The sequence below is a fragment of the Dipteris shenzhenensis genome, chromosome 23, assembly GCF_047967505.1.
Source record: "Dipteris shenzhenensis isolate YYH24624 ecotype China chromosome 23, Dip_SZ_1.0, whole genome shotgun sequence".
Classification (NCBI taxonomy): domain Eukaryota; kingdom Viridiplantae; phylum Streptophyta; class Polypodiopsida; order Gleicheniales; family Dipteridaceae; genus Dipteris; species Dipteris shenzhenensis.
In genome coordinates, this window is record NC_141618.1 from 52,955,784 (window position 1) to 52,982,826 (window position 27,043).

General features: G+C 45.7%; 1 protein-coding gene across 1 annotated transcript in view; it reads left to right on the forward strand.

Moving 5' to 3' along the window:
* The window catches only part of LOC147887551 (uncharacterized), an 80,846-nt gene that overhangs the window by 27,555 nt on the left and 26,248 nt on the right, over positions 1–27,043 (forward strand). The window contains exon 16 of the mRNA XM_087394340.1: positions 18,276–18,396. Within this exon, the coding sequence (XP_087250466.1) occupies positions 18,276–18,396 (121 nt within the window). The remainder of the gene's footprint in view (positions 1–18,275; positions 18,397–27,043) is intronic.

A 27,043-nucleotide genomic window follows, 5' to 3' on the forward strand; every position in this document is an offset into this window, starting at 1 on the left:
GCATCCTCCTCAACACGATCCTTCCACTTGATCTTGTATTCCGTGATAGTTCTATTTCGAATCTGTCTTTCACGAAATTCAAGAATACACTCAGGTTCGTGTGGAATAAAAGTCAAATCTGTAACTTCTATAATCTCGTGAGGAGAAACAAGTTGATCTTCTGCACCCAAAACTTCTTTCAGTCTACTGACATGAAAGACTGGATGTATTTTAACATCAGGAGGCAATTCTAGTCGATATGCAACTGGTCCAATTCTTTTAATGACCTTGAATGGGCCATAGTATCTGGGGGATAATTTCGGAACCAAACCAGTACTTAGGCTCTTGGATTCCTTAAGAATTCGTAAATATACCATCGTTCCTTCAGAGAACTCTCTAGGTGAACGATGTCTATTAGCATAAAATCTGTCCCGATCCTGGGCACTTCTAATAGACTCCTTGGCAAACTGCAACATTTCCTGCATATCTAGCAAGAAGTTCTTAGCAGCATCATTTTGAATTCCTTTTAATCCAACCATAACTGGTGACTTAGGTTGAAACCCGTACATAAGCATAAAAGGACTGTAACCAGTACTAGAATGCTTTGCACTGTTGTAAGCAAATTCTATCATAGGTAGATAATCTTCCCATGAAGACTGTCTCTTAGATACATATGCCCGAAGCATGTCTTCAACCAACTGGTTGACCTTCTCTGTACTGCCATCGGATTGTGCATGATCCGAGGAACTCATACTTAGAGTAGTTTCCAACTTCTCAAAAACAAGTGTCCAAAAGTTACTTGTAAACTTTGAGTCTCTGTCATTGACTACGTCAGATGGCAAACCATACAGCTTAAACAAGTGGTCCACAAACTCGTGAGCCAACTGCACAGCTGAAATAGTTGTTCTAGTAGGTAAGAACCTAGCCATTTTTGTCAAACGGTCGACTATGACCCAAATAGAGTCATGACCCTTGCGCGTTCGAGGCAAACCAGTAATAAAATCCATGGAAATACTTTCCCATTTATTACCCGAAATATGTAAAGGCTGTAATAAGCCCGCGCTTCTAAGGCGTTCTGCCTTAGTAACCTGACAAACTCGGCAGCCTACTACATAGTTCTCAATAAATGCACGCATCTTAGGCCAATAAAAGGTATGCTTCACAAGAGACAGAGTCCTATGTATACCCGGATGTCCAGCACTAGGAGCATCATGACACTCCCAGAGAATCTTGGATTTAAGGTCCATAACATCCGGCACACAAATCTTTTCATTCCGGAACAGCAAGCCGTTCCTAATCATCCACTGACCTCCCGCCGCCTGTATCCTAGGTGGCACAATCCCTGAGCCGCCCTGGTCAACCATGGAGCTCCCATCCTGGACTCTCTGCCAATAAGAACTGAAATGACTATCAGTTGCGTATAGCTCTCTCAAGGATTGAAATAGGTCTGAGGATATCTCCGTAAATGACAAAGCATTTACAAACTTAACTCGACTTAAGGCATCCGCCACACTATTCAGGGAACTCTTACGATAACGTATTTCGAAATCAAAATCCTGCATTAATTCTGCCCATCTAGCTTTCCTTCCCCTCAATTCTGATCCATCACACACATACTTAATTGACTGATGATCAGTCAATACAAGGAACTTCAAACCATACAAGTAGTGTCTCCAAACCTTAAGAGCATACACTACAGCATAAAGTTCCTTCTCGAGTGTGGGCCAACGATATTGAGTGTCGTCTAGCTTCTTACTCTCGAAAGCTACAGGTCTGCCCTCTTGGAATAGAGCTGCCCCAATCGCATAATCGCTCGCATTGGCCTCTAAAACATAAGGCCGGGTAGGATCGGGTAATGCAAGAACGGGTGCTTCCTTGATAGAAAGTTTCAATGTTTCAAAAGCCTTGTTCATTGCATCATTCCAAGGGATCGGTTGGATAGACCTGCGTCCACGACCTTTCAATATGTTTGTCAGGGGTGCCGTGATATGTGAATAATCACGCACAGACTTCCAAAGAAATACCGTAAATCTTAGGAAAGAACGAAGTTGTTTCACAGTCTGAGGGATAGGCCATTCTAAAACCTTCTGGATACGATCCAGATCAATGCTAATACCTTCAGAAGAAATCTTGTGTCCTAAGTAAATGATCTCCTTCATAAAGAAGTCACATTTACTCATCTTGGCATAGAGCTTATGCTGTCTTAGAATAACTAAGACAACCCGGAGGTGTCCTATGTGATCCTCAAGCGTTCGACTATATACCAAGATGTCATCTAAGAAATATCCCTGAACAAATCGTTCATCATCTGCTGAAAAGTAGCAGGAGCATTGGTCAAACCAAAAGGTAAATACAAGAAACTCGTAATGACCATACCTAGTTCGGAATGCGGTCCTATCTATATGTTTAGCATAGATACGGATTTGGTGATAACCCGTTACGCAAATCAATCTTAGTGAAATACTTCGCTCCGGCCAAACGGTCTATCAAATCATCGGAACGAGGGAGAGGGTATCGATTCTTAATTGTCACTTTATTTAATCGTTTATAATCTATACACATTCTCCAGGAAGAATCTTTCTTCTTTCTTAGGAGGACAGGTGCACCCCAAGGTGATTTACTTGGGCGTATATAGCCCATATTCAAGTAATCCTGAAGCTGACTAGCTAACTCATCCTCCTCTACCTGGCTCATCCTATAAGGTGGTACACTGATAGGTCGAGCCCCTGGGACTAAGTCTATGCGATGATCTACTGCCCGTTTTGGAGGTAAACCTTCCGGCAGTGGAGTTGGGAATACATCCTTAAAACTATCTAACAACATTCTCAATTCACGGTGTTCAAACACACTTAATTCATTCTTGTTAATTACAGAAACAACAAATGAAGAAAGTGGAATCAAAACACACTGATAGACATCATAATGAGAATTGTTTAATATATTCCGAAGCTGCATCGCAGATACAATAGGCCCCTGAGAAGAGGGAATTTTATCACACTGAATACAAAATTGGGTGTCCTTATCTACAAAAGAAAGCGTATGCTCCGTCCATCCGATCTGAATATTGTGGGTTTTAAACCACTCTATTCCGATCAACAAGTCTACATGCTCCAGATGCATAACATAACATGTAAGAGCTCCCGTGTAGGCCTGAATCCGGATAGGAAGCGCTTCAACCTTGCGATCCCAAAATTGCTTCCCTGCCGGAAGCTGTATCTCATAGGTGTGGTCACTAGGTACTGTGGACAGCCCCATCTTCTGCACAAATTTGTAATTAACAAAATTGTGAGAGCTGCCCGGATCAAAGAGAATGTGAACCTGTTGGTCCATAACTTCTCCATAAACTCGGAAAAGATCATGAGAACCAAACAACGAAGTATTGAAAGTACAATTACAAGAGAGTGGGCAGGTAATGACATTTACTGAAATACCTGTCATCGCGACTTGGTTTGCTCCCTTGGCTGCGGTACGTGGACCCGCCGCCTGGAGCTTCGGTCCAAGCACCAATTTTTGGTTCTTGCGCTTGGGACACTCATTCTTGGTGTGGCCCCGCTCCTCGCAATAGAAGCAACGTCCCTCTTTCTTGAGCCTCAAAGTACGAAGGAAACGGGCTTTACCATTCTTTGCTTTAGTCAAGTTTTTCTTGGAGGCGTTGTCCGTAGACTTCGTCTCCCCGGTACCAGTCGTAGGTTGAAAGAACTTGCGTTTGTTCTTTCCACTCGTGTCGAAAACTGTAGTTGCTTTGGCACCGGCCATGGTATCATCGTATATGCGCGCATAAGTCATGGCCTCCTGCAACGTTGTGCATTTGTTGTTCTTTATCTGCAACTTATATGAATCTGGCAAACCATCCACGAAGAAACCTAACAAGGTCACTGGATCCATCTTAATGGCCCTGGTTTGCAGATCCCTAAATCTTTGAAGATAAACTTCAAAGGTCAAGTTTAATTTTGACATATCGAGGGCTTTGAGCTTGCCAACGATATCGTAATCATCCTCCTTCTTCAGGAACTCCTTCCTGAAGACCCCTTCAAAATCTGTCCATGTATCGGGCTGGAGTTCCTTCCACCATAGCAATGCTTTACCTGACATGAACCCCGCTGCGAGCTGGATCTTCTTCTCATCTGGGTATGGGTGGAACTGGAAGTGTACCTGCCACTTGTGTAACCAAGTGTCAACTACCTCCTTCGTTCTAGACTTTTGGTCGCCCGAAAAAGGGTCTGGAGTTATATTCGGGCCTAGCACTGAAGCCATGGCATCCACATACGTGAGTGCCTGCACAGTGCTGGCCAGAAGGGTGAGAGTTGCTTGAATCCCCTGGAGTTGCTGTGTCAACCCCGTTTGATTTGCATTGACCTGCTCGAATTTTCCATCTAGAGCAGTCGTAAATTCACTGAAGGCCTTTTTTGTTATCAGGTCATCATAAAGACCCTGATCCTCCTCTCCCACAGGAGTGTAATCCAAATCCTGCTCTCCCATGGTGAACTCGGGATTTGCAGAATCAGACATAACTGAAATCTGATCTGAATATAAACTGAGAGAAATAACTGAGTGAACCGAAGCGAAAAGGAGAGTGGAGCAGAGGAAAACCGTCCCAAGAGATGCTGTCGGACGGAGATGCTGGAAACGCGAACCCGGAAGCCCACGAATCCTCGAATTTCACTGATCCCGCCACCCGATACACGTGCGAAATCCTGCGGTGAACAGCTGCTGACGTGGCTGTACAGTCTGCTGATGTGGCTGTACGGCTGCTGACGCAAGCCGTACAAGTGCTGACGGAGGCCGTATAGTTGCTGACGTGGCTGTACGACGTCCGTACAGTCTGCAGGTACAGGTGCGATGCAGGAGGAGCTGACGCAGGCAGGGTTCGCAGCTGTACGGTGCTGATGCAGATCCGTACGGTACTGATGCAGATTCGTACGGTACTGATGCAGGGCTGGCGCTGGTACGGACAGGCTGGAGCAGGCAGGCACGCGACTCGAGGGGCAGCTACAAGGCTCTTTGCGAGGCTGCGGGTAGGCTGGTACCCTGCCCCATCTATATAGGGAGCAGGGCAGCCTTATTAGGAAGCCCTGCTTCCAAAAAAGGCCAACCTCCCCCAGCTTTGGAGGGGGTGCTTTTTTCGAAAAAAAACACCCTCCACGTAGGCTGATCGCAGCCTGTTCGCTGCCCTTTGAGCCTCTCCCTGCACCCGCTTGATTCCGTACTGCCTTGACGTCAGCTCTCTGCCTCCCTCGCAGCCCTTTTCCCTCTCTTTCCTTCTTCTCTGCTCTCTCTCCTGCTTCCTACAGCCTTCTCTCACAGGCTCCTTCAGGAATCTCGAAATCTCTCCCTCCTTTCTTCTTCTTTTTCCCTAACATCTGTCCACCCCTGCTAACCCAGGTACCCAGCAAAAAAAACGCAGCAACAGATTTCGAATTTTAGGGCATACCTGGAGGAAAAATTCGTCAAAAAATCCCGCATCAGAAGTTCCTACCTCAGGAGTTGGCTCTGATACCAACTGACATGTCCCAGCACTCCTGAAACCCCTGATCTGCAAGCAAACCACATACAACGTCAGATCTGAGCAGGCTGCTCACCACCCAACCATGACATCTACGGGAAGTGATCCCGAATCAGAAGATGTCCCCTCCGAGCCACGAGCTGAGCTACTGGCACGAACTCCCAATCAGATCCAAACCAGCCTAGTGTCCCATACCACCAGGTGGCGCTGTGAAGCCCTGGATCTGTCACTGGGCCTTGGGCTACGCTAAGATGCAGGCGCGCGTTCGCGATACAATCCAGGAACAGACCTGGCACCTGGGAACGAGACTTGCTCCCAACTGCACACTGAGAACTGAACCCCCTGGGCCCCTTTCATAGACTCGGGCCCCGAGGGCCAAAAATAGCGAAGACCTATAAATAGTTCGTACCCTTGCCACTCAACTCGAGAATCAAGCCTGCCTAGCTCTAAGCCTCCCCAGGCTAACCTGAGCTAGTTCTGTGTACCTAGTACACATCAGATACCAATCCGTGCACATGACACATTAGCACTGGGGTGTCCACTCCAGACCATTTTCCGGTTGTTTTGATAGTTTAAGAGCTTTAGATGAGAGGCCACTCTGCCAGTATGAGGATTCCAGATGCCTTTTATGCAAAGGAGGGCCTCACGGAGGCTGTTTTGCAGATTTGGGATTCTCACATACAGAGTGGACAGCCTCACCCGTCACATGTTGCTGCATCCCTTACTGATATTATTGACTTCTATCACTCAGTTTCTCACACTAAGAGATGTGAGATTCTCAAGCGAGAGGTTGGTATTCATCAGCAACTGGCAGCCCTTCAAAGGGAAGAGCAGAAACAGCCTGCAGATGCTTGGATTCAGGGGTGCCTTGTTGCAGCAAGGGCTCATCACTAGATATTATTAGATCAAAGAGCAGAGTATGCCTTTCATGCCAGAGAGTCATTTTGGACTCAGATAAGAGGTAGAGTCAATAAGCATTTTTTCTCTACTCTTGGCCCCAGACATAGTAGAGAAAGTGTCTTTCAGCTTATTGACTTAGACGGCATTCTACGGACAGATCCTGTTGCTGTCATGCATATTGCTACAGATTTCTATACCTCCCTTCTTACAACAGATTCAGACATGCAGGCCAGACATGATTCTAGGGATGCTACTAGTAGTGTATACCTATGTTGGTGAAACCTGATATGAGAGTGTTAGTTGATGCACATTTCACCAACACAGAATTCGGGACTGCTCTTACCACCCTTCACAAGGGCAAATGTCTAGGTTCAGATGGACTGACTCCCTCTTTTTTCATTGCTTTTTGGGATTAGATTGGGGATCACATTACCTCAGCCTTGCAGGGCGTTTGGGACTCCGGTGAGATGCTTAACTCACTTACAAAGGATCTCATTCATCTTATTCCAGAAGGGGGTTGCAAGAATTAAGTGTCCCACCAGAGACCTATCACTCTATTAGGCACTCTGTACAAAATTTTGGCGAATGCAATTAGCCTTCGTTTGCAGCCCATACTTCCAGGCTTCATTCATGATTCGCAAATGGGCTTTGTACATGGCAGAAGCATATTTGATAACATCTTCTCATTTTGGGAGGCTTCTGAGTGGGCCATGCACAGTGGCACAAGATTGGCCATTCTACTACTAGACTTTGAGAAAGCTTATGACAAGGTAGATTGGGGATTTCTGGAGGGAACCCTTCGTTTTGATTCACAAATGCTTGGATTAGAGGGGTCTCTGCTCTCTATAGATCAACCCACAGCCATGTACTTATTAGAGTAGTCAGGTGATACAGGTTCCGGATTTCGAGATTAGTTGGACAGGGATGCCCTTTAGCCCCCTTTCTTTTTTTGTTTGTGGCTGAAGCCATGAGTATGTACTGAGACTTCCATTGAGATCTCAAGCTGATATTGTTGGGCTGAGACTTCCATTGAGGCAGGAAGATGAGCTTTTGGACAGTGAGATGGCAGATAACACGGCTGATTTTTTGGATGCCGCACCACAGATGCTCACCTCTTTAAGGACAGCCTTGGATTTGTTTTGCATGGTGGCAGGGGCACATATAAACTAGCACAATTACAATGTCTTTTGGATCAGCGATGAGGACACTCTAGACTGGGGAGCTGATTTTGGTTTCACGTGGATTCAGAGGGGTGTCTCCATAAGGTATTTGGGATGCTAGGTAGGTGTGGGCATCTCTCTTGCATAGCAGTTTTCTCCTGTGTTGGAGAGCATATAGGCTTGTCATGGTCAACTGGGTGTTATTGGACACTGCCTGGTTTGTTTGTCCATGCTGGTGCTGATCTAGGGACAATATCAGTCAGCTCAAGATACCTATAAGAAACTTTTTATGGAGTGGACTATATGGGATGGCGGATGCCTTAGCCAGGGTGGCTTGGGAGACCTTGTTACTCCCAACTGGGGAAGGGGGTCTTAATATCATTGACCCAGACTTGCAGTGCAGGGCTCTACTATGTAAGATGGTGGTGAGAGGATTGATGCCTGGACACGAGTCTTGGAAGGATTTTTTCATACGCAGCATACAGTCCTATACTCCCACCTTGGGAGGAGATTGGATGGACAGCACTAGATGGATTTTTACTTCAAGACTGCTCAGATTTTCCTCCTCTCCTCTTATGGCTGCCATTGAAGCTTGGGATAACTTTGGAGAGTTCCAGCCTCCTCTCATGAAGAAATTGATAGGCAACCCATCATGTGGAATGAAAGCATACTTGACGAGCATGGCAGACCACTAGACACTTTGCACTATATGCAGTGGTCCAGATGGGAGAGGGGCACTTGAGACAGTGGAATTGTGTGTAAGACATAACATAGATGATAATAAATGAAAAGCTTGCATTTTAGGCAAAAGATCAATCAACAATCAAATTGTGTAAGAGATACCATAGGTGATACTAAATGTAAAGCTTGCATTTTAGGCAAAAGATCAATCAACAATTAAATTCCATTATTATGCCTTCCTTCATTTGGGATAAATAGAAATGAATTATGAAGTTAATCATCACAATTGACAAAGATCATATATCTCTTGTTCATCATATGATATTAAGCACATTCATGAAAATATCAAAGCCTTCAAATAAAAGTCAGTCAAAAAAGGTCCAATATGCATCCAAATGATTCAAAATAAAAAAGCCCTTAACACTAGTTGATAAAAAAAAGATTACCATTATGCATTTGAAGTTTTTTAGTTTTGTAATGCTTGTTTCTCATAGATTATATTGGTGCCTCTCTTGACTATTAATTTATATATTGAGTGTCCTTATTTGGTAGAACCTAAATGGATATGACAATGTATCATATGAATCCGATAATCTTGGAAAGCATACTTGGCGAGCATGGCTGACCACTAGGCACTTCACGCTATATGCAGTGGTCCAGATGGGAGAGAGGCCTTGCATCCACTGTGGGATCTTGGAAAGCATTCAGAAAGCTTCCAGAGGATCATAGAGTTTTATCAGTTGGTCATCTCAGTGGGAGTGCAGGGAGGATCCAACAGATTGATGCAGCCATTCTAGTGGAGTGGATGGATACAGATTATATGCCCCTTGTAGATTCCACTTGGTTGAGTGCTTTTACTGGGACGGGTATTCCTAAAAAGGTTATTGCTACATTAGTTGATGAGCTGCTGCTCCTCCCCACATGACTGCCCCTCCCTCCCCTCAGCCTAGCTTCAGCCTAGCCTCTCCTCTCTCTCAGCACCCTCCTCCTCCCTTGCTGCCCCTCCCTCTCCACCCTCTCAGCCCGTCTCCCTCCCTACCTCCCCTCCCTCTCCCCCGGCTGCCTCCCTCCCAGCCACTCCCTACCCTGCCTCCTCTACCCCCCACCTCAGCCCTTCCCTCCCTTCCCTGCCTCCTCCCTCTCAGCCACTCCCCTACCTCTCCTCCCTCTCAGCCCTGCTCCCTACCCCCCGCCTCAGCCCTCTCCTCCGCCTCCTCTACCCCTGCCCCTTCCCTCCATCCCCCTGCCTCAGCCCTTCCCCCGCCTCCTCTACCCTCCCCCCCCCACGTCCTCTACCCACTTCTTAGCCCTCCCTACCCCCCGCCTCCTCTACCCTCCTCCCCACCTCCTCTACCTCCCCCCGCGTCCCCGCCCCTTCTACCCTCGCCTCAGCCCCTCCACCCCTCCCCCTCTACTCCTCCCTCCTCTTTGCCTACCCCTTCTCTGCCTCCTCCCTCCTCCTCCTCCTCTTCCTCATCCTCCCGGTCCTCCCTTTCCTCCTCAGCCCCTCCTCCTCCTCCTCCTCCTCCTCAACTCACCTTCCTCCTCCTCCTCTTCCATGCAGCTTAGTGCGGAAGGAACCTTTTCGTGTTCAAGTCGGCCTCATCCACCTCGATTGGCGATGGCTCTGCCTTGAGCCAATCTCCATCCACTCCCACCGGCCGCCGCGAAAACAGTTGTTTTCTCAAAAGACGAGTTGCAGCAGTTCAAAAAAGATACTGAGTAGGAGAGCTCGACATCACTCTTTGCTCGCATCCATGGGTCCCACCCTTCTAGGTTACAGGCTAGGGACTGGATGCTCGCCACTCTACCTGGAGACCTCGCAGGACACTTCACAGATGTTCGTCTACGAGGTTTCTTCCAGATTGTTTTTGACTCCTCGGAGGTAGCTTGTACAGTGCTGCAGGCTAGCCTATTAGCACTGGGCTCCAGGAGGATTTTTTAGACCCGTTCTAGTGTGTTCTAGTGTGAGTTCTACTCTAGTATGTCCTATGGATGCCACGTGCCATATTGGTAGTTATCCCATATGCATAGGTGTTCATATGTGTGTGTGTGCCCTTATATAAGAGTTGTACTTGTCTAGTGTCAAATCAATCAAGTATCAAGCCTACAAGCTCTTTGGCCTACATGTGAGTACTTTAAATTGTTTATTGCTTAGTCATTTCATTTCCATTTCATTATGTCTTTCTTTGAGTATCATTATCTCTCTCCCTAGCCTATCCTCTCTCTCTTCCTTCTCTACCATGTGCCTTTGAGTGGTATCAGAGCCTCCTCTCCTACCTCTCCCTTCCCCTTCTTCTTGCTCTACCTAGAGGATGAGAGAACCCCACAAATGGAAGCTACCCTCTCCTCCAAGGTAGAGCTCCCTTTCCTTAGCCTCTCCTTCCATAGCTGTTGGAGCTGATCTTCATCGTATGAGCTACTACCTTAAAGCTCAAGCTGATATTATAGGGCCAAGTCTTCCGTTGAGGCAGGAGGATGAGCTTTTGGATAGTGAGTTTGCAGATAATACGACTGTTTTTTTGGATGCCAAACCACATACACTCACCTCTTTCAGATTTGTTTTGCACTGCAATAGGGGTCCATATTAATTGGAACAAATCCAATGGCTTTTGGATTAGTGATGAGGACACTCCAGACTGGGGGATTGACATAGGATTCACTTGGATTCGGAGGGGTGTTTCCATCAAGTACTCAGGATGCCAGGGTTGGGGTGGGCATCTCTCCAGCGGTGCAGCAGTGTGTTCCCATGTTGTAGAGCATCAGGAGGAAACTCTTTTTTTGGAATTCTGCCAAACTTTACCTTGAATCCAGAGTAGTGGTTGTGAACTAGGTATTATTCGCTACTTCTTGGTTCGTTTGCTCTTGTTGGTGCAGATCTAGAGGTTGTATATCTCAACTCATGAGACCTGGAACTTTCTTTGGTGTGGGCTAGATGGCACCTCAGATGTTGTAGCCAGGGTGGCTTGGGAGACCCTCATTCTCCCCACTTGGGAAGGAGGTATCAATATTATTGATCCGAATTTGTAGTGTATGGCCTTGCTTTGCAAATTTGTAGTGAGAGGATTGATGCCTGGACAGGAGCCTTAGAAGGACTTTTTCCTACGCAGCATTCAGTCTTGTATACCTTCTCACGGGGGAGATTGGATGGACAGCTCCAGATGCACCTTGCCTTCATGGGGGGGGGTGTTAGAATATGAAGCCAAGTTGAGTCAATTTTTGTGTTTTAGTGTGAGTTCTTGTCTAGTGTGTCCTATGGATGTCACGTGTCACATTGGGAGTTATCCCATATGCATAGGTGTTCATATGTGTGTGTGCCCTTATATAAGAGCTGTACGTCAAGTATCAAGCCTACAAGCTGTTTGGTCTACATGTGAGTACTTTCACTCGTTTATTGCTTAGTCATTTCATTTCTATTTTATTATGTCTTTCTTTGACTATCATTATCTCTCTCCCTAGCCTACCCTCTCTCTCTCCCTTCTCCACCATGTGCCTTCACGTGCTAGGAGTGAGACCTCGTACCACCAGCTTGCCTAGGAGGGCTCTGCTTTGAATCTCCTGGTCAATGATGCCCAAGGCTTCTCTTGCCTGAAGATGTGATATTCTTAGGCGAGAGGTTGGTATTCACCAGCGGTTGCCAGTCCTTTTAGAAGGAAGAGCAGAAACGACCTATAGATGCTTGGATTCAGGTTCGCCTTGCTATAGCAAGGAGTCATCAACAGATATTGTTAGATCACAGAGAAGAGTATGCCTTTCATGCCCAAGATTTTGGACGGAGGTAGAGTCAATAAGCACTTTTTCTCTACTCTTGGCCCTAGATATAGTAGAGAAAGTGTTTCACAACTTATTGACTCAGAGGGTTCTACAGACAGATCCTGATGCTATCATGCATATTGCTACAGATTTTTCATGCCTCCCTTCTCACAGCAGATCTTGACGCACAGGCCAGAGATGATGCTAGAGATGCTATTTGGCAGTCTATACCTGTGTTGGTGAAACCATATATGAGAGTCTCACTGAGAGTCTCACTTTATGCACCTTTCCCTTTTTTTATATTGCTTTTTGGGATCAGATTGGGGATCAGATTACCTCAGCCCTACAGGGCATTTGGCACTCGGGTGAGATGCCAGACTCACTCATAGAGAGTCTCATTCATCTTATTCCAAAAGGGCATTGCAGGAACTTAGTGTGGAGACCCATCACTCTGTTGGGCACTCTATATAAGATTTTGGCGAAAGCAAGTAGCCTACATTTGCAGCCCATACTTCCAGATCTCATTCATGATTTGCAGGCAGGCTTTGTACATGGCAGAAGCATATTTGATAACATCTTCTCATTTTGGGAGGCTTCTGAGCGAACTATGCATAGTGGCCAAAGACTGGCCATTCTACTCCTGGACTTTGAGAAAGCCTATGAAAGGGTAGATTGGGGCTTTTTGGAGGGAACCCTTCTTCATTTCAGATTTATAGAGACGTGGGTTAGAGGGGTCTCCACTCTTTATAAATCAGCCCACAACTGTTTTGCAGATTTGGTATTCTCACTTCCAGACCTCATTCAGCCCATACTTCCAGACCTCATTCATGATTCGTAGATGGGCTTTGTAAATGGCGGAAGCATATTTGATAACATCTTCTCGTTTTGGGAGGCTTCTGAGTGCGCCATGCACAATGGCACAAGCTTGGCCATTCTACTCCTAGACTTTGAGAAACTTTATGACAAGGTAGATTGAGGCTTTTTGGGGGGAACTCTTCTTCATTTTTGATTCACAGATGCTTGGATTAGAGGGGTCTCTGCTCTGTATAGATCAACTCACAGTGAGGTACTTATTGGAAGAGTCACGGGAGACCAATTTCGGATCTCTAGATCAGTTCGTCAGGGATGCCCTTTAGCCCCCTTTCTTTTTTGGTTTGTGGCTGAAGCGATGAGTATCTGTATTAGATCTCAAGCTGATACCATTGGGCTGAGACTTCCAACTTCCACTGAGATAGGAAGCTGAGCTATTGGACAGTGAGTTGGTAGATGATATGGCTGTTTTTTTGGATGCCATGCCACGGATGCTCACTTCTTTCAGGACAGCCTTGGATTTGTGTTTTGCATGGCAGTAGGGGCAAATATAAACTAGCATAAATCCAATGGCTTTTGGATCAGCGATAAAGACACTTCGGATTGGGGAGCTTAGATGATACGGCTGTTTTTTTGGATGCCATGCCACGGACGCTCACTTCTTTCAGGACAGCCTTGGATTTGTTTTGCATGGCAGCAGGGGCAAATATAAACTAGCATAAATCCAATGGCTTTTGGATCAACGATGAAGAGACTTCGGATTGGGGAGCTGACATTGGTTTCACTTGGATTCAGAGGGGTGTCTCCGTCAGGTATTTGGGATGCTAGGTAGGTGTGGTCTCTTCTACACAATAGTTTTCTCCCGTATTAGAGAGGATAAGGAGGAAACTCCTTTTTTGGAGTTAGTCCAAACTAGACTTTGCATCTAGAGTCGCGGTGGTTAACCAAGTGTTACTGGCCATTGCCTGGTTTGTTTGTTCTTGCTGGTGCCGTTCTAGGAACAATATCACTCAGCTCAAGAGACTAGTAAGGAGTTTTTTGTAGAGTGGACTAGATGGCACGGAAGATGCCATAGCCAGGGTGGCTTGGGAGACCCTGATTCTCTCCACTTGGGAAGGGGGTCTCAATATCATTAACCCAGACTTGTAGTGTAACACATTGCTATGTAAGATGGTGGTGAGAGGATTGATGCTTGGACAGGAGCCGTGAAAGGATTTTTTTATACGTAGCATACAGGCCTGTACACCAACCTCGGGAGGAGACTGGATGGACAGCACTAGATGGATCTTACTTCAGCCCAGCTTAGATCTCCCTCTTTCCCTCTTATGGCTACCATTCTAAGAGCTTGGGATAGCTTCAGAAGTACACTTCGGAGTGTTCCTCGCTCCTCTCATCACAAAGAAATTGAGCAGTAGCTTGTCATATGAATGAAGGCATACTTGATGAGCATGGTAGATGACTAGGCATGTCACATTATATGCAGTGGTCCAGATGGGAGAGGGGCTGTGCCTCCACTGTGGGATCTTGGAAAGCTTTCAGAAAGCTTCCAGAGGATCAAAGAGTTTTATCAGCTAGTCATCTCAGAGGGAGTGCAAGGAGGATTTAGCAGATTGATGCAACCATACCTATGGAGTGGATACAGATGACATGCCTATTACGGGTTCCACTTGATTGGGTGCTTTTACTAGGACGGGTAGGTTATTGCTTTGCGGAATGCACATGAGGATGCCCTTGTTTTTAATGTTCAGTCGGGAGGGAGGCTACATACATCTTCATATGATCTCCTTCAAGAGACTCCCTTCTCGCCAGTCAAGATTGCAGGCTATATGGAGCATGGTACACATTCATAGTGGTACCTGAATCCTGCCCCACTTCTTCTGGCCCTGGGTTCATGGAGACTTTGGCTCTATGGAGGTGTCCCCATTAGATCTTTGTAGTGGGATCCTGGGGAGTGGGAGTGGATTGATGAAGGGCACCGAGAGAAGAGCATCCCCTTCTTTCATTACACGTTAGAAATGTCAGGACATTTCTGCTTAGTTGTAGAGGTTGGAGGCCCTCTAGATCTCCTCATTGGGAGAACTTTCACATTTTTGCAGATGTGCAGAATTACTTTTGGAGGAGACTCTGGAAATCCCTCAGGAATAGAAAAATCACTATATTATTTTGGCTTTCTATTCATGGAGGGATTTTAGTAAACGTGTGGAGGTCTAGGTTTGGGGCTGACCCTACATGTCATCGTTGCCATTCTGCAATTGAGTTAGCTTAGCATTGCCTTTGGGAGTGCAGACAGGCGAGGACGATCTAGAAGAGTGTTGCTAGGATCTTATGCACATTTCATAGATCACCCTTCTTCATGACCTAAGGCTCAGTTGCTTGGCTTTCTCTTATGGGGTCTCAGGTCTTGTTCAAGGGACATGACTCAAACGGGGATTTTTTGTTTGACAACACGTAGTAGAGTCGTGTTCTCTCCGGGATGTTTCATTCACTCCTTTCAGAGCTGCACATGCTTCTGTAGAAACCTCATGGGAGATTCTGGCTAGTATTGCAGCATGGCATATTTGGAGAGCCAGATGTATGAGGCATTGGATTGATCCCAGGTTCACCCTTCTCAGACATTGGCTAGTATATGGAATGATATTACACATACTTTGATGGCCCTATGGGAGAGCATGCAAGGGTCTTTGAGAGCAGCCTGTGCTAGGAGGAATATATTTTTGACAGTATGGAGGGGTTCACCTTTCTTCTATGATTCTGCCTCAGGATTAATGTAGCATTTTTAGCCTCAACCCTGGTCATTTGCTAGCTCCTTTTGAGTTTTGGTTTTTCTCATGCATGGCACGATGTACTCCCACATTGAGCTTGCTCCCGCGGTTTTCTTTCATACTTAATAGAAGTACTTTTTTGCAAAAAAAAAAAAAAAGATGAACTGAAGCAGATGGCGACGGCAACTGTCCGATGCTGAGAACATGTGCTCCTGTATCAACAAAAAATCCACTACCCTACCTACCAATGCTCTGCAACTTCTGGTGAGGTTGACTACATGCATGATCGTGGAGCCTGTGCATGTCTAAGTCCCTGCACCGTCTGCTAGCACATTGTGCTGTAAGAGTCTAAAGTCCTAAGTTTGTTGAGTCTTTGTAAGCAGTAACAAATGATATAGGAGTGAGCTGTGAGTCCGTTTCTTGTCATCTAGTTATAGGCTGCTTAATATATGTTTTTGATGTTTCTATTGTTTTGCCATTTTGATTTCGTGTGTTGAATATCTAAGAGAAAGAAAGAAAGAAAGTGTATTATTGTCCACTAAAGGCCAAAATGGGCCCATGGGACATCAAGAACTCTGCACACAAGATAGCACAAAATCAACGTGCCACAAAGAAGAGGCATCGTCGAAGAGAGAGAGCCATGAGCAATTCTTGTGGTTTGTATCGTATGTGGTGTCAATCTCTTCCTTTTATGCGATATTTTATGTGAGGTGAAAACTTAGTATCTTGAGTCGCGACATTTTATGTGAGGTGAAAACTTAGTATCTTGAGTTTTGAAAGACATTGTATGCTTCAAAATCTCAACAGCTCTTTTTCTCATTTGCACTTCTCTTTTGACATTCTGCGATAAAGTGACCATACTATTTGCAGAAATTGCATTTGCCCTTCTTGACCTTTGCATCTTTTTGTGGAGCTTTTGCATCACCCTTGTTACCTTTGGCATTGTTGTTTTATGAAATTTTCCCTTGCCATAGGGAGCAAATGCTTGCTTACCGTGGCTAGAAGCATGAGAAGATATTGGAGACCTTTTCCTCCTATTGTGCAACAACAACCCTATCAGCTCATGAAATGAGATAGGAGCTGCTTCCTTGGGGAAATACTCAACAAAGTAGCAAATACTCCTTAAGATGGAGCCAGATTGTTGAGAGTGAGAGAGTCCAATTTTTCATCCTCAATAGTCTCATCAATGCTATCAAGCTGATTCTCAAATCTGAATTCGACACATGCTCGTGATGCCCCTTAGGCTTAAGGTTTGCCCACTATATGTGGATTCAGGCTACCTATTACAAGTTGGCCAATTTGTGGGCTTTAGTATGTGCACATGTACATGTGGATTTGAGGACAAGTGTCCCTTTGAAGAATTTGACTTTGAAGTTTGACCTAGGAGCTGGCTCTTGTCACTGGTGGCCTACTAGGTCCTATTGATTGGCATAAATTGAAGAAAAAGTTTTTAGGGTGGCTTCTCCTCTGCTTTGTGATGTTGTCTAGCTGTCTCTTACCTATTTGACGGTGGCACCTGCATATTTGACTTTGTTGGCAATATGCCCAATGGTGTTAGCATGTGCTTGGGGCTTGGCACCAAGGGCACTGTGACCGGCAACTACATCTTGTATGTCGATTACTGTGCAGCCCAAGTTTTAAGGCCTTAGTCTGTGGCCCATGAGGCTTGGCTCTCATGCTCTTGCCTTGGGTTATGGCCCCACAAAGGCCTTTATGGCTGTAGTTGGAGGCTCGCTAGCCTTATGGTGTAAAACAAGAAAGAAAAAACACGTTGAAAACTGCACAACCACCAAGAAAAGGAGGGGGCCTGAGCTTCGGCTTGCCTCCCAAAACGTAAATATGAAGAAAGAGGAGGCTTCTACCTGATGAACCACAAGATGAAAGGTAGGAAGGGATTCTCCACCTCTCTCAGTTTCATTCAGTTTCAACCCAAACATAGTTTTGAGCATAACTCTCCAGTCAAGACTCTGTTTTTGGAGCCATTAGTCCTGAAATGAAGCTTTTTTGGACAGAATCTGCACTAAGGCTGACACCAGAACATTTTTTGGACTGGTCAGAGACTCCTCGAAGTATGCGAGGGATTAGAAACCAAGACAGTAATAGTAATATAACCTTGACAAAAGGCACAGCTCTATAGATAGAACACAAAGGGGAGCACAGCAGCTTGGGCTGGAAGCACTATGGCTCAAATACCATGTTGAGAGGGTTGAGAGAGAAAGGGGGGGGAGTGAGACACACATGAGAAGTACCTGGACATGACAAGTGTTCTTGTTTTAAACAAAAGACATACAATATACAGTCAAAACTTTATAGTTGTTGTAAGTCTATGCATACTTTGCCCAAGTCTGCATTAGGACATTCCAATTGACTGCTCTACATTATGCAAAACTATGATTTACAATTCTCACCCAAAATAGGAGTGTAGCTTAGCAAAGGATGACAAGAAGAAATCTTCCATTGGTTCATGGTCAACCTTTCCCTTTCCCTCCCCTCTCTTCCCCTTTGTTAGTCTAGGCCTCTTGCTTCTCTTAGACTACTTGACTCAAAATCATGGCCTTACTACGCTTCCTACGCCATATGCTCTGAATTAGATATTGGACTAATGTTGATCTCAGTATTCTGGAAAATTCTAATTGTTGCTTCTATCATCCATTTATTTCAGTTGGTTATGTATAAGCAATTTATTTGATGCAAGGACATTCAAAGTTCCTTTTTGCTGTAATACAGAAGAGATACAAAAGAGAGAGAGGAGGTGGAAACAGACAGAATCAAATATGAGGGCAGAGCTTAGTAGACGAATGCAACAACTCCATGAAGCTGAAAACGAAATTCAGCATTTCTCTACAAGGTTCAATACTAGATGAAAGTGATTAGAAGTTTGAAGAAATCTTTAAATCAAGCAAAATTAAGGCATTCGCAATCAAACTTTTTAGGCAAAAAATCAATTCTAAATAAACACTAATTGAAGAGCTTGCATTTTCAACTAGCTATATAAATCTTTGAGCATTGCATGCTCACTTTTAAAAAGCGTAGGAATATTAGATGTTTATGCTCACTTTTTTTAAAAAAACTATGCAATTTCAAAATATCGATTTTTAATCTTGGGTATGTAACAGGAAAACGTACTAAAGAACAATGAAAGAAAGAGGAAACCTTATGAACATAAGAGCTACAAATGCATTGACCAAGACAACTGAAACTAGTGGTACAAGTAACTCATGCTTAACTCATTTACAAAATCTGTACTCCTTGTGCTAGACTTAAAATGAATTAATTACACTGTCATTTGAAGGCATGTAATAGAGGGATAGATAGTTTGAGGGGATAGGATAAGTTTAGCAGTTTCATCAAAAAATAGAAAAAGTTTAATGTTCGACTTCATGTTGCGTTTGTACGTTGTATGTATATCCACGAGGCTAGACAATCTCACATATGCCCTGATAGTAAAATGCAACAACTTGTGGGTGCAAACTGAAACATTTGACAGCCCCAACTTATGGCAAAGGACCACTACAAATGACACACTTTGGCATGCCAAACTCCGGGCCTTGGAAGATTCCACTCCAACAAGGGATTGGAGAGAGAGAGAGAGAGAGAGCGAGAGAGAGAGAAAGAGAGAGAGAGAGTTTATTAAAGTCTTCGGAAGACCGATGGGTCTATGAGATTGTGAAAAACCTGATACAATGAGCTGTGGTAGTGGAGCTACTAAACGAGCATCCACACTAGTGCAAAATGCAAAAAAATGCAAAATGGCAGTACTAAGTCCTAAGTACAACATAGTCATATCTCGACTATATTTATCAATCTCAGCATCATCGTCGGCATCATCATAACCATCATCATCATCATCATTAGCAGCAGCAGGACATCAGGATGGATGAGGCTGTGGAAGTGGAGGTATGAGGTCAGCAATAGAATGCTGTCACCCCCTCAAGGGTGCAGTCCTGGTACGTCTCCTGGTCGTAGCTCTACGTCCAACCAAGGCCACTCTGACCCCTGTCGGTCGGGCTCCGACCCTAAACAAGGAGGGGATGTCCCCAAGTATGATCTGTGAGTCAACCCTCTGTCTGAGAGAGATTAATGTCTTCAAAAGTCCTCGTAGGACTATGAGACAAAATACACACCAAAAAAGAGTTGCTACTGCATCTCTGAGAGTCAGAGAGTCGGGGAGTGCACATGGCAACTCAGCTCGAGATTATTTAGCACGCGTTTAAGTTCTAGTACTATATCAAAAAAAGGCCTTCATTACATCTATTTGAGACTGAGGGTCTTCAGGTTTAGATGTGAAATCTCTAATTAGTGCAATCCCATCTCGGTAGACTGCCCACTTTCTTGCTTGCTTGGCTCCTTTCACCTTTACAAGTTCAGTGTAATGGAACTAGATAGGAGGCATGTTAGGCTAGGCTAGATAGCAACCATAATGAAATGGAAATGAGAGCATGAACTTGTGTCGGAGGGTCGCCATCTTCATCGTCACTAGTGGCGGCTACAACCCAACTGGCATGGTCCTTAGTTTGCGGTTTGACAGGCTTCTGGTAGCATCTGTCCTCCATATGATCAAGCTTGTTACAAAAGGTGCACTTGAGAGGCTTGAATGGCTTTGTATTTCCATGTGCTGGTGGAGGCCTGGGTTTCCATTTGCTGGTGGAGGCAAGAGCATATCTGAAGAAGAGATCGGAGATTCTTTGTTCCAGCGATTTTTTTCAAGAAGAAGAGTCACCATATCATCAAAGGTAGTCGTGGCAAGCCTAAGTATTTCAAGAGTGTGCTCAAAACGAGTGACTCCTTCCATACTCTTCATGAGGACAACCATTTTGTCCTCATCATCCGGAAACACTTCAGGATGGAAAGTTGTTGAACAAGAGATTGCATTTTTGCTAAAGGTGCACTCAAGGTATTACTATCCTCCATTTTCAATTTATAAAATTGCAACTTTAAGAAAACCTTGGAGTTTGTGATTTTGTTATCAAAAAGATTCTTGAGACGGCCCATATCGCCTTGGCTGTTGATTTGAAGTCGATGTGATGAATCAAAGTATCATCGAGGGAAAGTCCGATAATAGCAATAGCTTTTGAGTTGTGTTGCTTCCATGTCTTGAGTTGTTAATGAACCGTTATGGAAGCGTCATCCTCAATAGCATCCCATACATTTTCTTTCATGAGGAGCAGATGCACCTTAGTTTGCCAAGTAGGGAACCCTTCCCCCTTGAACTTCTCCACAAGCAATGAGGTTGAAGAGAGAGAACTCATACCTCGGGAAATGGCAACTTCAGTCTTCAGTTATATGAGGAATGTACCAGGTCGTTTCAGAACTTTAGGAGCAGGAAAAGGGATGAAATCTGAAGCGTAATTAGCAGCATGCTGGAGCAGATTTTGAGGGCAGGGTCAGCAGCAGTAGATGGCATCAAATGGCGCACATTTCGAGGGCAAATGGCAGGGCAGAAACTGGCTGAGAATGGCGAGCAGTAGTGGGCAGAAGTGCAGGGAAAATGAGGCGGAATTAGAGGCAGCAGCTGGCGCATATTTCAAGGGCAATATGTCACGATCTGTGACGTATTCCTTTCTCTATATCTAGACTTATGGATGGTTTGATGAATGGACACTTGTGGAAGGGTATGCCCTTTCGACGGGACACTTCCTATGAGGCACAACCCTTCACAAGAGACATTCTATGGAAAAGACACTTCTATTATAATGTACCCTCTCATCAACGGTCACACCCTTCACAAGGGGTACACACCTCTTCATGCACATACACTTTGGAGTACACACCTTTTTATGTGTGACTCTTCACTCTCTATATAAGAGAGGCCCAATTGTATGGATGACACACGACAGCTACACTACAGACACCTAAGCAATACAATTATTCCTTGTTCTCTGCTATTTCAGTCTCCTTTCTGTTCCTTAGCACATTTCTAAATATAGTAAATCTAGGATTTCTTACAGTGGTATAAGAGCAAATTTCGCTCCTGCCTGTAGGAAATGCCCCCCACCTTCTAGCGCCGATCTGATACATCTCTTTCCGCTAGAAGGATATCCGTGCACATTGTGCATGGAAGAGATGGAGAGAATGATCGTAAAAATTTTTAGCGCTAACTCTGCCCAAAGTCATCAATGGCCTCTCCATCTCCCACACATCATGAGTTGATGTGAATGGACATGACAAAAATCGTGTCTTTTCATGTGCTTGGGCTGTCCCAAAACCAAGGGACGCACCTTTTCCACCATCGGACACACCTTTTGATGAAGAGTTTTGACTCCTCACCCAAGGGACACACCCCATTGTGGAAAAAAGGACACACCTCTTCGTGTGGGGACACCCCTTTTAAAAACAGGGACACACCCCTTCATGAAAAGGTACACCTATTCCAAGGGTCACACCCCTTCGAATAGGCACACCTTTTGGCACCAAGCACTTATTAAAAAAAAAAGGGTACCTAGAGGGGCTAAAAAGGAAAACCCAGCCCCATACCTTAGGTCTAACCCTAGACTACCCAAGGGTTAAATAAACCCACCCTTTAATTTTTTGGGCAACCACCCAACCTAGGCAGCCACAAACGAAAAAAAAGGGACGATCCATTTTGACGCCCGTACGGACTTCGTCAAGCAGGCTCGCCTCCCTACGCAGCCCTCTTTCCACGCCATATGCAGCCCCCCCCCCTCGCTGGTTTGCTGCCCTGGTTTCCCGCCAGTCCCTGCTAGCCTGCAGCGCTAGATCAGTGCCAGATTACCTGCCATTGCTACCGCGCATCAGCCTTTGATAGCCCGCAGCCTGTTTCACCAGCCCTCTATCGCAATCCAGCCTTGTTAGCCGCAGCTTGTTTCGCCATACGCAGCCTGCCCCCTCTTTTTCGCCACCTTACCTGCTAGATCAGCAGCGGTTCAGCCCCTCTATCGCGATGAAGATAGCCTGTGAAATTCGCCCTGTTGCTGCCTTCCAGTCTTGTCCAACCAGGCCGAGCTCTGTTCCTCGCACCCCACAGGCACTTGTTCTCTGAAATCAACGCAGGAAATCTGCCTTTTCTGCATCCAGCCTCAGCCAACGCCGCTATCTGCCTCGAAAGTCTACCCGGCACCTATTTCTGGTTCACACATCCACGAGGATTTGCAAGGACAGCAGTATGGACCTCCGGACAGCGATCTGCAGGCCTTTTCTACGCAACAAATTGGCAGATTAAATCAATGCCAGGTGGATTCTTTCCATTCTACTTCTAAGGATTCTCTTTCATATTGTCATTTGACGCTTATTATCAAATTACAGCAAATGAAAGACACTTCCTTAAAGCATGGAAACCCGTGGTAATTCACCCACCCCTTCAAGGACACCTCAGGCATCATCTACCACACAATATCGTGTTCAGATTGCACAACCAGCCCATTTCGGAGCTATTGCATCATGGGTCTTCTGTGTCACGTGCCCTCCTAGTGATCTGGACCACATCCTATACCTTCTGCGTGAGGCACCTCAGTTACATTACTTCCTCAGCACAGTCCAGGTTGTGTTCCACGAGACACGAAGATACCCAGAACCCGATATTCCTCACGAGTTTGCTGTCCATCTTTGGAGAGATTTTTACCCCTCAGCTTCAGCATCTCGAGGGTACTCTCCACCTCCTTCAGCTCCCAGATATCCTCCTATACAGGTTGTACCTTCCCCAAGACAGTATTTACACTCTGAAGGCACTCCTCCTCCTGGATATCCTCCACGTCCGACAGCAGCTCCCTATCCCTTCTCAGATCCGTGGACTCTGCAACCTACTCGTACTCTCACGAGCAGTAACACCCATTTCGGCATCACCAGTGTTACCTCAGACAGGACCTCCTTTACCAGATTTCCACGGGTGGTTCCATCCTGCCTCGCTTGCCCCCTCCAACATGAGCAACCTCAGGGAGCAGCCCGAAACTTCTTCCAGGAATGGTACAAACTAGAGCGCAGGTTCGTGCTTTTCTCACGGGGACCTCAGATATGTCGCAACGCTCGTGTGCAGCCTCTTCGGAGATCAGTGACTCAAGTCCAAAAAAGACTCCTAAAGTCAACATACAAGGCGCAACACTACTGCAACTTCAAATTTCCCAGCTTCAGGACAACATGTCCGACTTGGTCCAGAAAGTCCAACAACTCCAAGATTCTCGCAGTACCACACATACAGAGGATGACGTGACGCAACCAGATGACTATGTGGATTCATTCCCACCAGAGGTAGAAAACACTGAACTCTGTGCCCTCTACCGTTTACTCCAAGCTTCCAAAACTAAAAGACTTGACATTAAACTTCCGGAAGCCTACACTGGTCAACGAAATCGCCGAACAGTTGACCAATGGCTCGCAAAACTGCGCATGTACTTTGATATTGTTGACCTCACTGAAGGCAAAAAGATTGCCTTGGCAGCCTCCCTCCTCAAGGATACAGCTTTCCTATGGTGACAAAGACGCTTAAAGGACGACAAAAGTGTGTTAACTTGGGAACGTTTTGAACACGTGCTCCGTAAGCAGTTCATACCTGCCAATGTGGACTTCCAAGCACGTTCAAAACTCCGACAGTTGGAGCAAATAGGCTCCCTGTCTTCCTACATCTCTCAGTTCACCACATTGGTGCTGGAGATTGATGGGTTAACTGATGATGATCGCCTTCATGCTTTCATCTCAGGCCTAAATCCCTCGTTACGCATTGATGTCCTTAAAGCAAACATCACCACCACAGCTGGCGCTATTGCTTACGCAGAGCGCATAACAGATTTCCAAAACACAGGGAAGCAGAGTGCTAATAGAACACAAAACTCTACTATGGCCAAAGGTGCTCGCCCTCAAGATAACCCTAGGTTTACAAAAAAACTCGGGTAATCAAGGTCAGCGACAGTCTATATGCTGGATTCCAACAGAAGCACCCCGCCAAGGATCGCGCCTCTTCTTCTTCACAAAGTCATTACCGTCATCCCCAACATAAAGGTGCGGCCACTGACAAGAAGAACAACTCCAGCACAAAAGGACTTTGTACCATCTGTACAGGCGACCATAGATGGTTCGATTGTCCCAAGCGACCAAAACAAAATTCCAATATGGAACCTAGCAATGTTCATGATGTCCGCTCTTTTCTCAGATTGGCAAACTCCTATGTCCGAATTATTGAAAAGCACAGCAATTTTTCAGTGGCTTCCCGAAACAGAGTATAGTTTCCAACAACTCAAGCAAGCACTCACTACCACACCAGTTATGGCTATTGCTGACCCAAACCTTCCATTTGAGGTCATGACTGACGCCTTCGACATCGCTACAGGAGCATTCTTGATGCAAGAAGGCAGAGTTATTGCTTTTGACAGCCATAAACATTATGATATCCAAACCCGATACCCGGTTTATGATAAGGAGTTTCTTGCCGTTGTACATGCTTATCGCTCTTGGAAACATTATCTCATGGGAGCCGACTCTGTGGTCAAGACAGACCATCACTCCCTAAAGTATATCTTTACTCAGCCAGTCATGAACGCTCGACAAGCACGCTGGGTTAAATTTCTGGCCAACTTTTACATGACCATTGAGTACATTCGAGGACTACGCAATGTAGTTGCAGATGCTCTCAGCAGGTTAACTCTAGCATCAGCTATGGTAATCTCTACATTATCTGTGGATGTTCCGAATTCATTCAAAGGGAAGTATTTCAATGATAAAGACTTCGGCACAGCAGTACAAGTTCTTTCAAAAGATCAACCTTCGACTTCCGAACAGAAGATTTTCTCATCCTATTCTTATACGGACGACCTTCTGTATTATCAAGATCGCGTCTGTGTACCACATGACAAGGATGTTCGACGTCTTTTTTTTTTGTGCAAAAAGAGACTTCTATTAAGTATTAAAGAAAAACTGTTAGAGCAAGCTCCATACGGGATACATCATGCAATGCACGAAAAGCTCAAGAGCCAAAAAGAAAGGATTGAGGCTGATAGTGACATCTCAATCCGGTAGAAACCTCCAAGAAAAAGGGAGAACCTCTCCAAACTTGAAGAAATATAGTCCTTCTAGAAGAGGCTGCCCGTGAAGGGCCCTGCATGCTAGCCCATATGGCTATCAAAGTGTGAACTGTGTCAGACCAAATACCCGTAATGGGTGTATCTGGGTGCCATCCAAGGCCTCAGTACATCTGGCTCTCCAAATATGCCAAGAGGAAATGCTAGCCAAAATCTCCCAAGAGGTGTCCACTGAAACATGAGAAGCTCTGAAGGGAGTAAGTGGTACATCCTGTAGAGAGCAGGGCTCTATCACCTGCCGGCGGACCGAGAGTGCCCAAGAAGAAGGCTCACCCTCATAAAACACCTGGGGCCCGGTAAGAGATAACCATGCGACCGAGCCCCAAGTCATGAAGAAAGGGGAAGTGTGAAAGATGCTGAGTATCCGAGCAACCCCTTTCCAAACAGTCCTCGCCTGACTGCAGTCCCAAAGGCAATGTTGCACTGACTCCTCTGCAGAATGGCATCGAGGATAAGTGGGATCAGCCCCAAATCGTGATCTCCACAGGTTCACTGCAATCCCTCCATGAATAGAAAGCCAAAAGAAAAGAGCGATCTTTCTATTTCTGAGGGATTTCCAGAGCCTCCTCCAGAAATTTCTACGCAAGTCTGCGGTGATGAAGAAGCTTTCCCAATGGGGGGCTCTGGAGGGAATCCAACCCCTACTGTTCAGCTGAAACCTCCTGGCATTACCAACCGTGAAACGAAGGAAGGGAATCCCTCTCTCTCGGTGCCCATGATCTATCCATTCCCACTCTCCTGGGTCCCACTGCAAGCACCTAATAGGTGCACCTCCATATAACCACAACCTCCAGGATCCCAAGGCAAGAGCAGAGGGTTGGGGTCTAAGTACCATTGCAAGCCCGCTCCAAGGTCCACAAAACCAGCAATCCTGACAGGCTGAAAGGCAACCTCAAGAAGAATGCCATCCTTGGATGTAGAAAGTAAACCTCCATCCCCAACATCAAAGACCAGTGCGTCTTCCCCGAGACCTCGGAGAGCGATCACCTATAAAGGAACTGATGTCCTCGAAAAAGCCCCCATCCAAGTGGTGGAAGTGATAGGCAGCTCAACTGTCCATTCCACTGGGATGGCTGCATCTATCTACTGAATCCTGCGTGCTACCCCTCTGAGGTGACTCACGGACTGCAGTCTCTGATCCACAAGTAGCTTGATAAAAGATTTCCAAGTGCCTACTGTGTAGGCGGGGCCTCTCTCCCATTTAGACCACTGCATGTAATGGGAAGTGCCCAGTGGTCTGGCATGCTCGTCAAGAATACTATCATTCCAAATGATCGGCTGCCTATCAATCTCTTCGATGGTAGAAGGTGGAATCCTTCGAAGAGTGTTCCTGAAGCTCCCCCAAGCTTTCAGGATGGCAGTCATGAGAGGAGAGGCAGGAGATCTGAGAGGGGCTGATGTGAAAATCCATCGAGGGCTGTCCACCCAATCATCTCCCAAGGTTGGTGTGCAAGCCTGAATGCGTCCAAA